The following is a 14089-nucleotide window of genomic DNA, read 5'->3' as shown; positions in this document are numbered from 1 at the left end:
ATGAAATTCTTTGTAGTTTTATTTCAATATATGATTTTTTAAGTCAAGATTATTATACAAGTGGTAGTCGTTATAAAGCCGTTTCAAGTTTTTTAAGCCTTTGCAGTATGTAATGTATCGTTCTACTTCGTTCCTTTGTTTCTAATTTAAGGAAGTTTTAATAACTTATTACGGCGAAAAATTTAAATCACTGTTCTCTAAAGTGCTTAATTGGGTAAGTCTCTTTGATTACATATGTACCTATAAACCAAAATAATATTCCTCTAGTACAATTTTAAAACCTCTGACTAACCTGATTTCCTCGACATACGTATGATAATGTAATCAAGGTAATTCCACTGTAATGAGGACGGGAACTATAAATTTGGCAGATAATGAACACTTCAAGGGAAAAGTAAACATGAGGCAAACCAGTTAAATCTTCGAATATATTCATTCCGTAAGAAAAAAGAGAACGGTGTTTCCATGTGATGCTTTGAAAATGGGATATTCATTAGAATATTTCTGTAATAAAATAAAAGAAAAAATAAAGATCATTGTTAAGAAGACTGTATCTTTTTGAAGCCTTGATAGATTGTTTTCTTGGTCATGGACGGTTTTGCGGCCAAAAGTTTCAGTAATGTAAGATTTCAAAGTGTTGTGGCCGATGTGGTAACGTTAGTTTTTTGGTCGCTGCAACCTCACCATCCTTGTGAGCTAAGGATGGAGGGTTTGGGGGAGCCTATATGTCTATCTGTCGAGTCATCAGCAGCCATTGCCTGGCCCTCCTTGATCCTAGCTTGGGTGGAGAGGGGGTTGGGCGCTGATCTTAGGACATTATCCTGCTTGATAGGGTAATGTCACTGTCCCTTGTCTCTGCCATTCATGAGTACCTTTTAAACCTTTAAACAATTTGTGAATAGTAATACTGGGTAAAGATCATTGCTTTAATTTGAGATTATTTGTTTCCGTTCATTCTGTTGCTGAAGTCTTTTCTTTTTTTTGGTGGTGGTGGGGGGGGGGGGGTTTCCCTTCTCAACGGTGTACATAAGTTCCTTTATAATCAAGTCGAAACATTCATTTCAAATTTTCTATCTGGTTTCATTCTTTGAAGGTGCCTCAGGTATGCAAAAGCTTCACACAAAATTCCTTCAAGTCAGAGCTAAGAAATGAATACACTATATCTATAACTCGATAAACTAGACATTATATATGAAAAAAAACATTTGTTTGATTATTGCCTTTTCAGTAAAGCATTCACTATGCTGCAATATATTTCTTAAGAAATTTATGCAGCTGCTGTCTAGTGAATATTATGACTATCCTACTTTTAAACTGTACAAGTATCGTAAGGTTCGTGTCTAGTATATAAGGCTTTGTTAAGAATTGCTTTAATGACTGTCCTCCATAAAAACGATTTCTTCGTTGTAAGTTGATGTAGTGAGCTTGTGTGTCTTTAAAGTTCCCGAAGCTTTTACGTGCAAATTGTAATTTCGTAAGGACGTGGGAATGTTATAGGAAATTCTTCATCTTTTTTATCATTCCTTCCCATTTTCACTAATGGTCTCTAGCTAATTTGCCTTTTTTACAATTCTTCAAACACGCGAAAGCTCCACCAAATGTATAAACCCCAATGTGCCATTTGCTATTCTCCTCAATATTCCTTTACATTGTATTTTCTTTTTCATTACTCTCTTGTCACTAGGAATGCTGATCTGGTGTATATGTGATTTGGTCCTGGTTTTAATATCGTGTGAGAGTGATCTCTCTTAACTTTGAAGGATAAATCGTAGTTCATTACAGTTCCAATTATTCTTTCAATTAAAATTAACTTCATTTCACTTGAATCATAACTAGTTTTTCTGGGTATATTCGAACGTATGTTTTAAGGGATTAGAAGAAAAGATACGTTATTTGGTGTTACCTTATCGGCATTTCTTGCTGTTAACGGAACCAAAAATGTATTAGTGCTGGGCATTGAAACTACAAATGCCGATCAGTAACATGGTACTGTTATAATTATTAATTGCTAAGCTACAATCCTTGTTGGAAAAGCAGGGTGCTATAAGCCCAGGGGCCCCAACGGAAAATAGCCCTGTGAGGAAAGGAAATAACATTAAAATAAATATTTCCTATATAAGCTATAAAAACTTCACAAAACAAGAGGAAGAGAAATAACATAGAACAGCGTGCCCGAATACACCCTCAACGAAGAGAACTCTAATTCAAGACAGTGTAAGACCACGGTACAGAGGCTATGACACTACCCAAGACTAGAGAACAATGGTTTGATTTGGGAGTGTCCTCGTGGAAGAGCTGCTTACCATAGCTAAAGAGTCTCTTCTACCCTTACCAAGAGGAAAGTAGCCACTGAACAATTACAGTGCAGTAGTTAGCCTCTTAGGTGAAGAAGAATTGTTAAGTAATCTCAGTGTTGTCGGGTGTGTGAGGACAGAGGAGAATCTATAAATAGGCCAGACTATTCGGTGTATATGTAAGCAAAGGGAAAGTGAACCGTAACTAGAGATAAGGATCCAATGTAGTACTGTCTGGCCAGTCAAGGACCTCATAACTTTCTAGCTGTTGTATCTCAATGGGGGACTTGTGCCCTGATTTTTTACTGATGAAATAAAAAAGTATTCTAAACACGGAGAGCCATTTCAAATTCATTAAGTGTACCTAAAACTATAGGCACACCCAGCCTGTTCGTTTTCTATGAAATAGTATATTTGATATTACAGAAAACGAATATTTTTTACCCGCGCGTGCAGAGCTTGTACTTGAGGACCTTAACCACACAATGCAATCCATTACTGTGTTATTGAAAGTGATAAATACTAATTTCAAATATAAATACTATTTTCTAATCACATAGCCTACCAAAACATCGTCGATCTTTTGAAAGAAACACGGTGAAGATGTTATATGGCATGGTTTTAATGCTAATAAGAATGTACTTATCTAATCAGATTGGTATGATTATGTTATATCCTTCAGTTCCTTTTTTTTTATTCAAATGTTACAATTTTAACTATTGTTATTCGTCAGTTTATTCATACATCTTACACATATAGGCTACTGTGCAAAATCTTCTTCAATCTTTTCCGCCTTTTACTGCAAAGAATATAAGAAAAATGTATATTCTTTTGCCTATCGTGAATTTTTATTTCATATAGGAGTATGAATGAAGCACTTAAGATCACAACCCATTATAGAGTAGTAGTATCTGAGGTCTTGGTGATACTTTGGGTATAGCGACTGCGTTTGCTGCCATCTAGTGAGTGACAATATCAAAATGTTTCCCAAGAAATTCGGTCATTTGCTTTCAAGGTCCTTGAAGGTGTCTAACCAAGTTATAAATATTTAACTCCTGGTCTCTGTATGTCAGTAGTGTCTGGGCCGGAGTTATTTTCACTTATCTAAGAACGGAAAAGGGTGTACATCTTGCCATAGTAAGTAGCGTTTTTTATGTTCTGTGGTAAATTTATATGCTGTTATTTAATATTGAAGATGGGCGTTTTATTTGTGTAGGCTTTCGCAGTTCTGTCCGAACTAAGTGTCGCTCTTTTGTGTAATGTTACCAGCTTTTGCGTGGTCATTCATCATTGAATATCTCTTTATGAATATCCGTGTACAAGGCCATATTTCATGGGTATGTTAGTCTGGTAATTATGTAACGGTTAAATTTTTTGTTAATTCTGCGTTAATTCTTAAATGTGTAGTGATAATGTTAGTGTCCTGCTTCTGGTTGTAAATTACGTTGTGGATTTACTTCTCATTTTGCAGTATTATTTACCTGTAAGTGTTCATCTAACGCAAAAATTGCAGTATGAATAAACTTTAAATAGCTGAAAGTTTTATTGATAGTAATTTTGAACTTTTAATTTTAAATATAACATGGCACCTTAAATAGTGCATATCGTATTGTAAGATTGAATTGGCCATCCTATGGGCTATTTGTTTTATATTGGCAGTTTTCTTAAGGTCACTCTTGACTAGTTACTTAAATGGCTTTTCTCTTGCTGTACTGATATTGGCCATTCTGTGTATATATCCAGTTTTATCTACGGCGATGTCGTATGGCGAGATCTTTAGTGTCCTGTGAAGTAATTTTTGAAAGTCCGTTGTTATGAATTGGTGACAAATTTAATTGGACTTCTGTGCATAAGGAATATTGTTTAGTGATCATGAAAGTATGCAGGTTATATTTTTAAAGTTGCGAGTTTAAGTAAAATGTCTGGTAAAGCATACATACAGCAATTTTGCTTGGTATAAATTATACATAGAAAAATTTAAGTTTGCTTGATCGGAGAAAACTCAAATCTTGCATTACTATATTCTTTACGGAATAATGCAGAATTTCTCCTTAAACTCTTAAGATTAGTTTCAACTATTTACTAATTGATTGATAATGTAGCTATATTTTGACCACCTGGTTTGATAATACTAGCGACTTCCTTTTATCCCAAGGGATATAACCACTTCATGTTCAAGACTGAGAAGTTTTAAGAAAAAAAAAATATATAATGAAAGCTGCTGCCTATTTTTAATACTAAAGGGTAGTGCTAAGATATCGCATTCAAAAGTAAGCCATGAAGTGCACAAGACTATTAAAAGTAATAACATAGAATTTATGAAAGCTTCGATTTTAATTGGGTTGTAATATTTGGTGGATTTTCTGCCTAATATATTTATACTTGAAGTAGAAAAAAAACTTTGTCCATAGGTTGGAATATTTTAAATAAGTTTTCGTAAGCAGTCATGTAAGAACATTTAAGTATATATTGATTACTTATAAATTTTCTATGTATTTCTCGAGAATCGCTTATTTACTGTTCGTATGTTATTACTGTAGCCTTTGAGAAGACAGTGACATGGAATTTACTGCCCCTAGGTTTGCCAATTTTGTTTTACTTAATCTTTGGGAGATTTATTTGGGAGGACTTAATAGTTGACAAAAAGAAAATTAATGACACTTTTTAAAACTTCTGGACTTAATGGCAGAATTGCTAGTCATTCATGAAGTTGCCTAGTTATTTTTGCCTGTTTACAGGCGGGTTTTTTTTTACGTGGTAGAGAGGTAATCGAATCTTCAAAATATTTGCTAATAAAAATCAAAATCAATCTCTTAATTTAGTTTATCAAATCTTCAACTTTTTTTTTTAGAAGCTAATGGTCATAAACAAATGTGTGTAAATTTATATTTAAGCTAAAGGTTAAGTGAATTAAATTTTAGTGGTATACCCAGACTTTAAAATATGCCTTTATATTTCAGATGATTGGAAAAACTACTTTGCTGCTATTGGCAGTTTCTCTTGTGACTGCTCAAGATAGATTGGTAAGTATTGTCTGTTAATGGACTTTGATTTGATTAAGTTTTCATATAAAGCTTTATTTTAATGAATTTAGCTTTCTCACCAGCTTAATGAATTTAGCTTTCTCACCAGCATTGTTTTTCCTCGACAGTATTCGCTTCCAAATAGATCATCAGTTGGGAGTGGAAGTGCTGGTACAGGGAGTGCCCGTGGTGCTGTCCAAAGCACTGGCTCAGGAGTAGGATCTAGTAGCAGTAGCAGCAGCAGCAGCAGTGACGGAACGAACACAGGGTCAGGATCTGTAACTGGCAGTGGTTCGAGGTCTTCTTCATTAGGAAGCCAAAACTTTGGGTCTAGTAATACTGGCTCTGGAACTAATTTGGGTCTAAGCCAAGGCACAGGGTCTGGAAGTGGAAGCTTTTCATCGGGATTTGGGAGTAATTTTGGGTCCAGCCAAGGCACAGGAACAGTGTCAGGGTCTGGAGCTGGAAATCTGGTATTTGGATCTAACCTTGGGACAACACCTGGCTCTTCGTCAAACTTGGGCAGCAATTCTGGTTCTACAAGTGGGTCCGGCAATCTGTTTTCAAATACACAGTTCGGTCAGAATTTTGCGCAATTTATTGCACAGTTGACTTTGACTGTCACTGAAACTCAAACAATTGATAGTTTTGTCACAGTAACTGAAACTATACTGAACAGTGTTCCAGTCACTTTAACTGGCTTTTCTGTAAACACTGTGATTTTAACTACTTTTGGGGTAAGTGTTTAATAACTCTTAAACATATTTTAAATCTTATATTGTTATATTTTAAATTTCAGATTCATATTGCTGAACTAGTTGTACAAAGAAACTGAAAGAAAGCTATCAAATATATACTAAAAACTCACTCTAAAGAATAAGATTAAGATTGGCTAGTCTCCTTAAGATATCTTTTCTTTTTAACAGAATCACCAGACTCAAGTCGACGATGTTATCTCGCTCGCCACCACAGTTGTGGCTAGGCCTGTAACAGAATTTGTAACCACTGCCAAGTCTAACTTCATTTATGTGACAGATGTATCCAGGGAAGTTTTCACAATAACACATAGTGCATTTTTGATCCACCAGACTACACACACTACAATTGTCACAGAAACGTAAGTATTTTAAATAGTAATTGGTAGTTATATAATTCATTTTAATTACTGATTAATCTTGCTTAATCGTTAACTTTTCCAGGCTAACTATTTCATCTCCAGTGATAAGGACTTTTTTGACAACTGCAGTAGCAACGTCTACGGATTTCCGAACTATTGTGAACACTGTGTTCGTCCATGGATATTAAGGAGCTCTTAAACTTTTGCACGACAGAAATGCATTTGAATGAATAAAGATTTTTAATTTTAATTTTTTTTAACTAATCCTGTGTAATTCGCCTTAATTTATTTGCTTAAAAAAAACTCTTGATTGTGGAAATTTGTGGAAATTTATTTCTTAATCATGGAATTTATCCAGGTAACTTTTACTTATACTTTTAATACCTGTTCAAGCCTATATAACAGGTACTTCAAAATAGGTTTTTCTTTAATTATTTAAAATTAAAACTAGCCTGTGAAGTTATATGTCCACTAGTAAATATGAATTAGGAGCCGGGATATTAGACAGTTTGAATCTTTAAAATAGTCATTTGACCGGTACATGTGACCAATCTTTCCCCCTACAAGCACAGAGGGGTTTACTCCTAAACCGGTTGCAAAGTTTTTTTTTTTTTCCTTTTCTGGCCAGTAGAATGTTTATTCACATTTATCAAACGACCAAAGGCATAAATTTCCTTAAAGTAATTTTTATTAGGGAATAAGAATTTTTTTTTACTTGCGGCCGAAACTGTTGCTAAGCACACCCAATTTAAAGTAAACTTTTTATTCCGCGTAGGAACTAAAGGACTTGTATATTGAAACTAATGGTTTGACATGCACTTGAAATGTTGTGCAAGAAATTTTATACTAGTCATGTTATAATACTAGTCTTCTTAATCAATTTTTAACACTATTTTAATAAAGCATGAAATTTTGTCCAAGTGTGATGAATTTGAAATTCCGTTAGCAGGCTAAAGTAGTATAGCAGGCTATTTGTATCAGGGCTGCAATGTGGTACTCTAAAAGCTTTTATAGAGATTTAAGGTAAAACCTTGTTAGACGCCTTACTGCTTGTGAAAATATTCTGAAAGTATTATTAATTTTCGTTTAGTGTTTTACCATAGAACTTTGCTTTAAAGAAAAGATAATCCTTGAACGGGTTTATGTGAAATGATTAATCTGTTAGCATAGTAGTTTAACATTAGGAGGATTTTGTTTTAAATTTACATTTTTTAACTTTTATTGTCCAGCTGGTAGACTTAAACATGTATATTCTTGGGTATGGTTCAGGCGAAGTCTGGAAAATATAGGACAGAGCGAGTCGGTAAAGATAATTGGTTAATAGTAGAAATTTAGTTATTTTCTTTGTTCTGAATGTGATTCTGTTTGAATTGATTTTGTCATTTAGCTGGAAGGTGAGGGGCTTTTGTCGGTTTTATTAAACTCGCCCAAGAAAGTAACATTATTAAGCGCGATATCTACGAGAATTCTACTGGGGTTGTAAGTGGCCAGGTTTTTAATAGACTTGGATTAAAGTTTCCAGTCTTTTATTAGGCATGCCTAACGGACACTGGGTTGCCAGAAGAGCGTAGTGAGAATGGAGTATTTTCTTCATACGCTGAAAAAACACATGCAGGGATCAGCAGTCTATGATCTGGCCACAAACTCGACCAGATTGTAGCCCAAGGACTACCTATGGTATACCTTGGTATAGCCTATACTTTAGGCCCTAAAGGCCTGTCCTGACAAGCGAGCTTAATCCCCGTGAGACGGACAGTCTTAATTGCCGGATCTCCCGAGGATTAAAATTGCTAGGTGGCGCCTAGTGGCTAGAGCTCTGATCCTGCCAGATGAAGTATTTCCCATTTCTCACCTCATTGTAACTAATTTAGGACATTATATGGCTGAAATGGAGACTTATATTGACCTGCATATTTTACTGTAGAAAGCCCATTAATATGCACGAAAGACAGATTTTGTTCAGAATGTTTTAGTTGATGACCTTTATAGTGTGGAGAAAGTCTGACAGGGAAACAACTAGTGTGAAACTAGGGACTACAGGATCACATTGCTAGACCATGCTCTACCCAGCTTGCTGTCCATGTAAAAGGTTCGCCTGGCCGTGATTACGGCATGCATCGATAGTTTTAATATGGAAACTCTAAAAGAAAGATTGCTAGTAAATCCTACCGGCAGTGCTGTTGCCCCTCGTGTGAATGGGGTTTTGCGAAGACAGATGAACTAATTAAATTTAAGGACACGTTACACTTCTAAATTTTTTATCATTGACTTTCCCCACTGATTGATGTAAGCACCTCTTTGTAAAACATGAACAGAAGACAATACACAGAGGCTAGTGAAGATAGTCTGCAGATTCAACATCTGATCTAGTTTCTCTCTCTCTCTCTCTCTCTCTCTCTCTCTCTCTCTCTCTCTCTCTCTCTCTCTCTCTCTCTCTCTCTCTCTCTCTCTCTCTCTCTCTCTCTCTCTTAGTTAGTTTAGTTAATTTGTACAATTTTGGTGAGGCAACTATTTGTCAAAGCTGTCTTTGACGATCAGATTTTGTGAAAGGGTATCATTGCTAATCGTAGGGATTATGTGGACAATTGTGTAACGTTTTTATTAAAAATAAACTTTTAACATACATTATACAAAAATGTTTTTTAAAAACACCGCGAACACGCATAATGCAAAGTGTAATAAAAGTGACTACAATTACAAAAAAGAACTATAACCATGAACTATACTCGTGTCGACTCTAGAATAGTTACAGATGGCTTCAAACTGTTGGAACCTAGATTAAAGTCCACTTTGGGCTCCAGAGCCTTTAAATATGCGGCCACGAGACTATAATAAGCTCCCACGAAACATTCGAATGATTGAAGACATTAAGGATTTCAAGAGGAAACTGAAGACTTTATTTCATGAGTCTTTTGACAATGACGATTTAACAGTAAAGGAACAATGTGACTTGAAAAGATGAACACTGAACAAACAAGGTAAAACGACAGTGGAGGTCCTGTAGAGAGAGGGGTTCCCTTGCTGTATGGGACCGGAAAAGCAGCCATCAAAGTAAAGATAATGAGGCTTTATAGTAGCCTGTTATTTACATGCGTCGTTTAAGCCTGAAGTTGTATTGGTACGATTTACTGGCTGATGATCTTAGTCTGATGGGTAGAATTTTTTATATAAGGGTTGATCTTGGCGTAGTCGGACTAGCCGTGCTATTTAGAAATTCGGCTGTGGACAACATCCACGGGGAATCTGCAAAATGCGGCCGCCATCCGCATTCACCAGCAAAAGACTAGTGGAGAAAGAGAATACAGTAGACAAATATTATAATATAATAATTTCTCATAGGCATCACTAGTAAGTACAAAATAGCAAACTAAAGTCCATTCAGGTGAAGCTACAACTTAAGGCGTGAAATTATGCCAATTATTATATACCCGATATGTCTTTTACAGTGTTTTTCTAACTTATCCTACCACAAATTTTTAGTAAATCGACGGAAGTAATTTTGATTATAATTTCAGTGACAAATGAAACTAATAGGTGCAAGAACACACGTAAACTAACCTACCAAAATTGCGAACACTAGACACCATTAAAATTGGTGATAGAGAGATTTGGTGATAGAGAGATTTGCTTTACATCTTGAGAGTGTAAATCAGTTCAGACAAATGGAAATCGGCTAATGAAAAAAAAAAACACCTTTTATTTTAATACTGATTATTAATTTTTCGAATTTATATAAGGATAGGCTGAAACACTCTCTCTCTCTCTCTCTCTCTCTCTCTCTCTCTCTCTCTCTCTCTCTCTCTCTCTCTCTCTCTCTCTCTCTCTCTCTCTCTCTCTCTCTCTCTCTGCATAAAATCAGGAACTGTTAAAAAAGTATAACATGAAATTATAACGCAAGTCACAAGTGTAGATCATCTTATTGCGATCTATTATAGTCAAGGCTGAAATATTTAATAGTACGTTTTCTGTAAAGTGAAATGAATCTGTTTTCTTCAAGTCTCATAGCCTGGTTTTACCTAAGGCTTGCCTTGTTTTAAAGCTCTTCCTCATGTTCTTAGATTTTTAAATGGCATAAGCAACATACTGCTTGAAAGTAGCGTGTGCCATCCTGAAGAGGGGGAAATGCCATCTTGAATAAATCTAGGGATGAATGATAGTAGTTAGTGGTGAAATAAAGCCGTTCCCTATTTTAGATTTCCTTTATCGATGATAATTTATTTTCTACCTAATAATGATTATGATAAAAGAACGTATATTACAGTACGTAGCAGCAAACCTCTATTGTGTGTCAATATTTTAATGACTTTGAAGAGATCATCAAATCTATATACCAGCCGTGAACAGATACGAAAGAAACATTGAAATAGGCAATTACTACTTTACTGCTATGGTATTACCATAGTATTCTTTCCCTATGGCAGCACCTATCATGGATTTGTCGGCCTCCACAATTCTCTATTCATGGCCAACTCTTTAAGCTCTTGGTACCTTCTCCCTCCCTTCAGGTCATCTACCATTGACTTCCTTTTCCTTCCTCTGGGTCTTCGTCCTTCAAATTTAGCTTCTATAACGTTCTTCAGTAATCTATCTTTTCTTAACATGCGCCATATTCCGTTTTCTCTACCCTCTCTTTTTTGTTGTAATTAGGGTTGTCTCTTCTCCAACTATTCTTAGTACTTCTTCATTTGTCTTGTGGTCTCTTCAACTTATGTTTCCAGATTTTTCTTGTCTGTTGCTTTTATAGTCCATGTTCCAGAACCATCCAATGCTACACTCCATATAAACCTTTTTACAAATCTTTTCTTCAGTTCCATTTTCAGATTTCCCGTTAATGTTCGTGTCCCTCTCGCAAAAGAAACCTTATCTTGGGCTACTCTGCTCCTAATCTCTTTACTATAGTTTCCTTCTTGTGTTATAATACAGTACTTCCCAAGTACTTGAAAGGACTGACTTGTGTACAAAAATAGAATGATTATATTTCTTGATTTGATAAGAGGCCAGTTAACCACCAGCCCTTACTATACTAAATGGAGCTCAAAAAGTAGTTTATTGAATTTGAGAGATAAACCTTGTTCAAAATAAGTTTTTTTTTTTTAAGATGATCCTTTTTTAAAATGAGCTAACAGCATTTTCTTTTATTCTAGGAAAGGGAACACGACTTCACATTTTCATATATTCAATTAGTCCATATAAGCTTTATAGTACACTGTTCCTCTATTAGAGAAATTCAAATCAATCATTTAACGCCAATTATATCAGAACAGCAGAAATTAAATTGTGTATGAAAAACAAGGTTTCAACAGGACAGCTCTGTAGAGTCAACTTTGTCTCGTTGGGCTGGTTAATTTCTTATCCTCCTATCTAATAATAATAATGAGGCTTCAACATCTTGATTCTACCCTGGTAGTTTTTTTTTCTTCATTTACTGAGCAGTTAGTTACCCCCCCCGGTTCCATGTAAATAGACTGTTTTTAGATTTTTTGTATTGTTGCGAATTTGAAATATCATGAAAAGTCCAAATGGACAAAGAAAGAAATTACTCTTCATTGATTTCCATTTTACGCCTGAATGTATGAAATCCAAAGTAATAAATGATAAAACTCGTGACCTAGTGAAAGTACTTGGGTTTCAATTTGAATTTAAAAAAATCTAAATTAATTGTAAGGTCAGTTATTGGCATGACAGTCGTACGCCGATTGTCTATAAGTTAAGATGCTGTCCATTTCTATCAGTAAGCAATAATAGACAGGTAAATAAACTTTTACGGTCAGCCCTCGAAACAGTCTCTCTCACCACTGTCCGCTTTGTATTCAATCAGGCTAGAAATACTTTAGGTCTGAGATTTTGGGACAGTATGTAACGTCCCCAAAGTCATTATGCTACAAAATTTAACAATCGGAGGGAAGGCATTAATTTGGTAAACTAAGTATGATACTTTCTGGATTATCTCCTCAGTGTGGATGCTATTTTATTAGATTTTTAATACACCACGTTCCTATTTAATTTTTTTCACATCTTTAAATTTTTGGTTTGTAGTGCACTTGCTGGCTTTTACCCCTGTTGCGCCTCGGTGCCGAATGGCCTCCTAGGCTCAAGCTCCAGGGTATATGGGCCAATTATTTTTCCTCCAAGCCCAATTCCCATGTGTCGAATCAAATGGATGTTGCTGGTTAAAGTCTCCCAGGCAGGTTTGATAAAACTCAAATATTTACATGAATGCAGTTCAACTGAGGTTCATTGAGACATTTAAAATATCTTTTTATAAACTACTTAGGCTCTTAAAAGCGTCGTTCGTTGGTTGATTTATCATTTTATAAATTTCACACACATTTACGTTTTTCATATTGTTATTCAGTTTATAGTTTACTAAAAAAAAACAGTTGTAATAATAATTAAATACGGATATATTCTTCTTTTGACCCCTGAGACAAACAAAATAATAATAATAATTTAATAAGGATATATTCTTCTTTTGACCCCTGAGACAAACAAAAGAATAAAGGTTGTAACACCAGTTGTTTGCGCTGTACTTTTGACTGTCATGAGATTAGACATATTCAGCTGTCGAGTCAAAAAAAAAAAAAAAAAAAAAAAAAAGTTCCATTCACAACTACGTTACAATGCTAATCATAAGGCATCGTCGGTAGTTGCATCCTAGTTTAGTTTTGTGGTTTCATAAGCACTTGCTAAATTATTAACTTGTAGGGCTGTTGTCATTGGACTACCTTTCAAAAGATTGGGTGTAAGGATTTTGACTAAATGTTGGAGGCATTGATGTTATTTTAATGAGTATATGTTTGTTTGTATATAAGTATACTGTATATGTACGTCCTCTGTATATACAGTATACTGTTAATGAATATACGTACTTAGGACAGGCAGTAAATGTTTCTCCTGAACATGAGACCGAAATTAAAGGATATACTGTATATACTGTACACAAACACTCAAACACACACACACAGATATATATATATATATATATATATATATATATATATATATATATATATATATATATATATATATATATATATATATATATCATTATCCGTTGCTAGTCCACTGTTTATGGTCTTTCTATGCCAGTCTATAACCATGAATTTTCTTAGGTTGTCAGTCCATCACCTCATCTTCCTTCCCCTGTTTCGTTTGCAATCTCTATGTACCCATTCGATTATTCTTTTCGTCCACCTGTTATCTTTCATTCTCATCACATGTCCTGCCCACGTCCGTATCTTTTTCTTGCTAGAATATCTTTTACCTAAGTTTTCTCTCGTATCCATGTTTCTTTTCTCCTGTCTCTTAGTGTTATTCTCATCATCATTCTTTTCATAGCTCTTGAGTTGTAACTAGCTTATGTTCTTAGAAGTCCATAAGATTCTGATGCCTAAGTTAATACAGGTAGAGAATTTTCTTTCTAGAGAGAGACACTTTACTTCTAATAATCATATTTTCTTTACCAAAAGCTCTCTATCCCTTGCTTATCCTTCTTTTAATTTTGGTCTCATGTTCAGGAAAAACATTTACTGTCTTACTTAAGTATGTATATTCATTAATAATCTCGAGGCCCCAGGGGTTCGGCCATAACCCATATTTGCATTCTCTGCGTTCTCATTGATCATTCTGTTAGTTTTACACACATTCATTTTAAG

At 34.9% G+C, this 14089-nt stretch overlaps 1 protein-coding gene across 1 annotated transcript; it reads left to right on the top strand.

Moving 5' to 3' along the window:
- Positions 1-3334: 3334 nt before the first annotated feature.
- LOC137646943 (uncharacterized protein DDB_G0282077-like) lies at positions 3335-6684 on the top strand. Its single transcript, XM_068380013.1, has 5 exons — positions 3335-3431; positions 5255-5317; positions 5446-6054; positions 6244-6434; positions 6517-6684. The coding sequence occupies exons 2-5, from the start codon at positions 5255-5257 to the stop codon at positions 6620-6622; spliced, it is 969 nt and encodes a 322-aa protein (XP_068236114.1). The 5' UTR covers positions 3335-3431; the 3' UTR covers positions 6623-6684.
- The last annotated feature ends 7405 nt before the right edge of the window (positions 6685-14089 follow it).

Source organism: Palaemon carinicauda, chromosome 9, assembly GCF_036898095.1.
Source record: "Palaemon carinicauda isolate YSFRI2023 chromosome 9, ASM3689809v2, whole genome shotgun sequence".
Taxonomy (NCBI): domain Eukaryota; kingdom Metazoa; phylum Arthropoda; class Malacostraca; order Decapoda; family Palaemonidae; genus Palaemon; species Palaemon carinicauda.
This window is presented reverse-complemented; position numbering and strand designations above follow the sequence as displayed.

Coding starts and splice junctions, on each gene's coding strand:
- LOC137646943 (XM_068380013.1), top strand. CDS start 5,255: ATGATTGGAAAAACTACTTTGCTGCTATTGGCAGTTTCTCTTGTGACT. Junction 6,055..6,243: donor TGATTTTAACTACTTTTGGG/GTAAGTGTTTAA, acceptor TCTTTTTAACAG/AATCACCAGACTCAAGTCGA. Junction 6,435..6,516: donor ACTACAATTGTCACAGAAAC/GTAAGTATTTTA, acceptor TAACTTTTCCAG/GCTAACTATTTCATCTCCAG.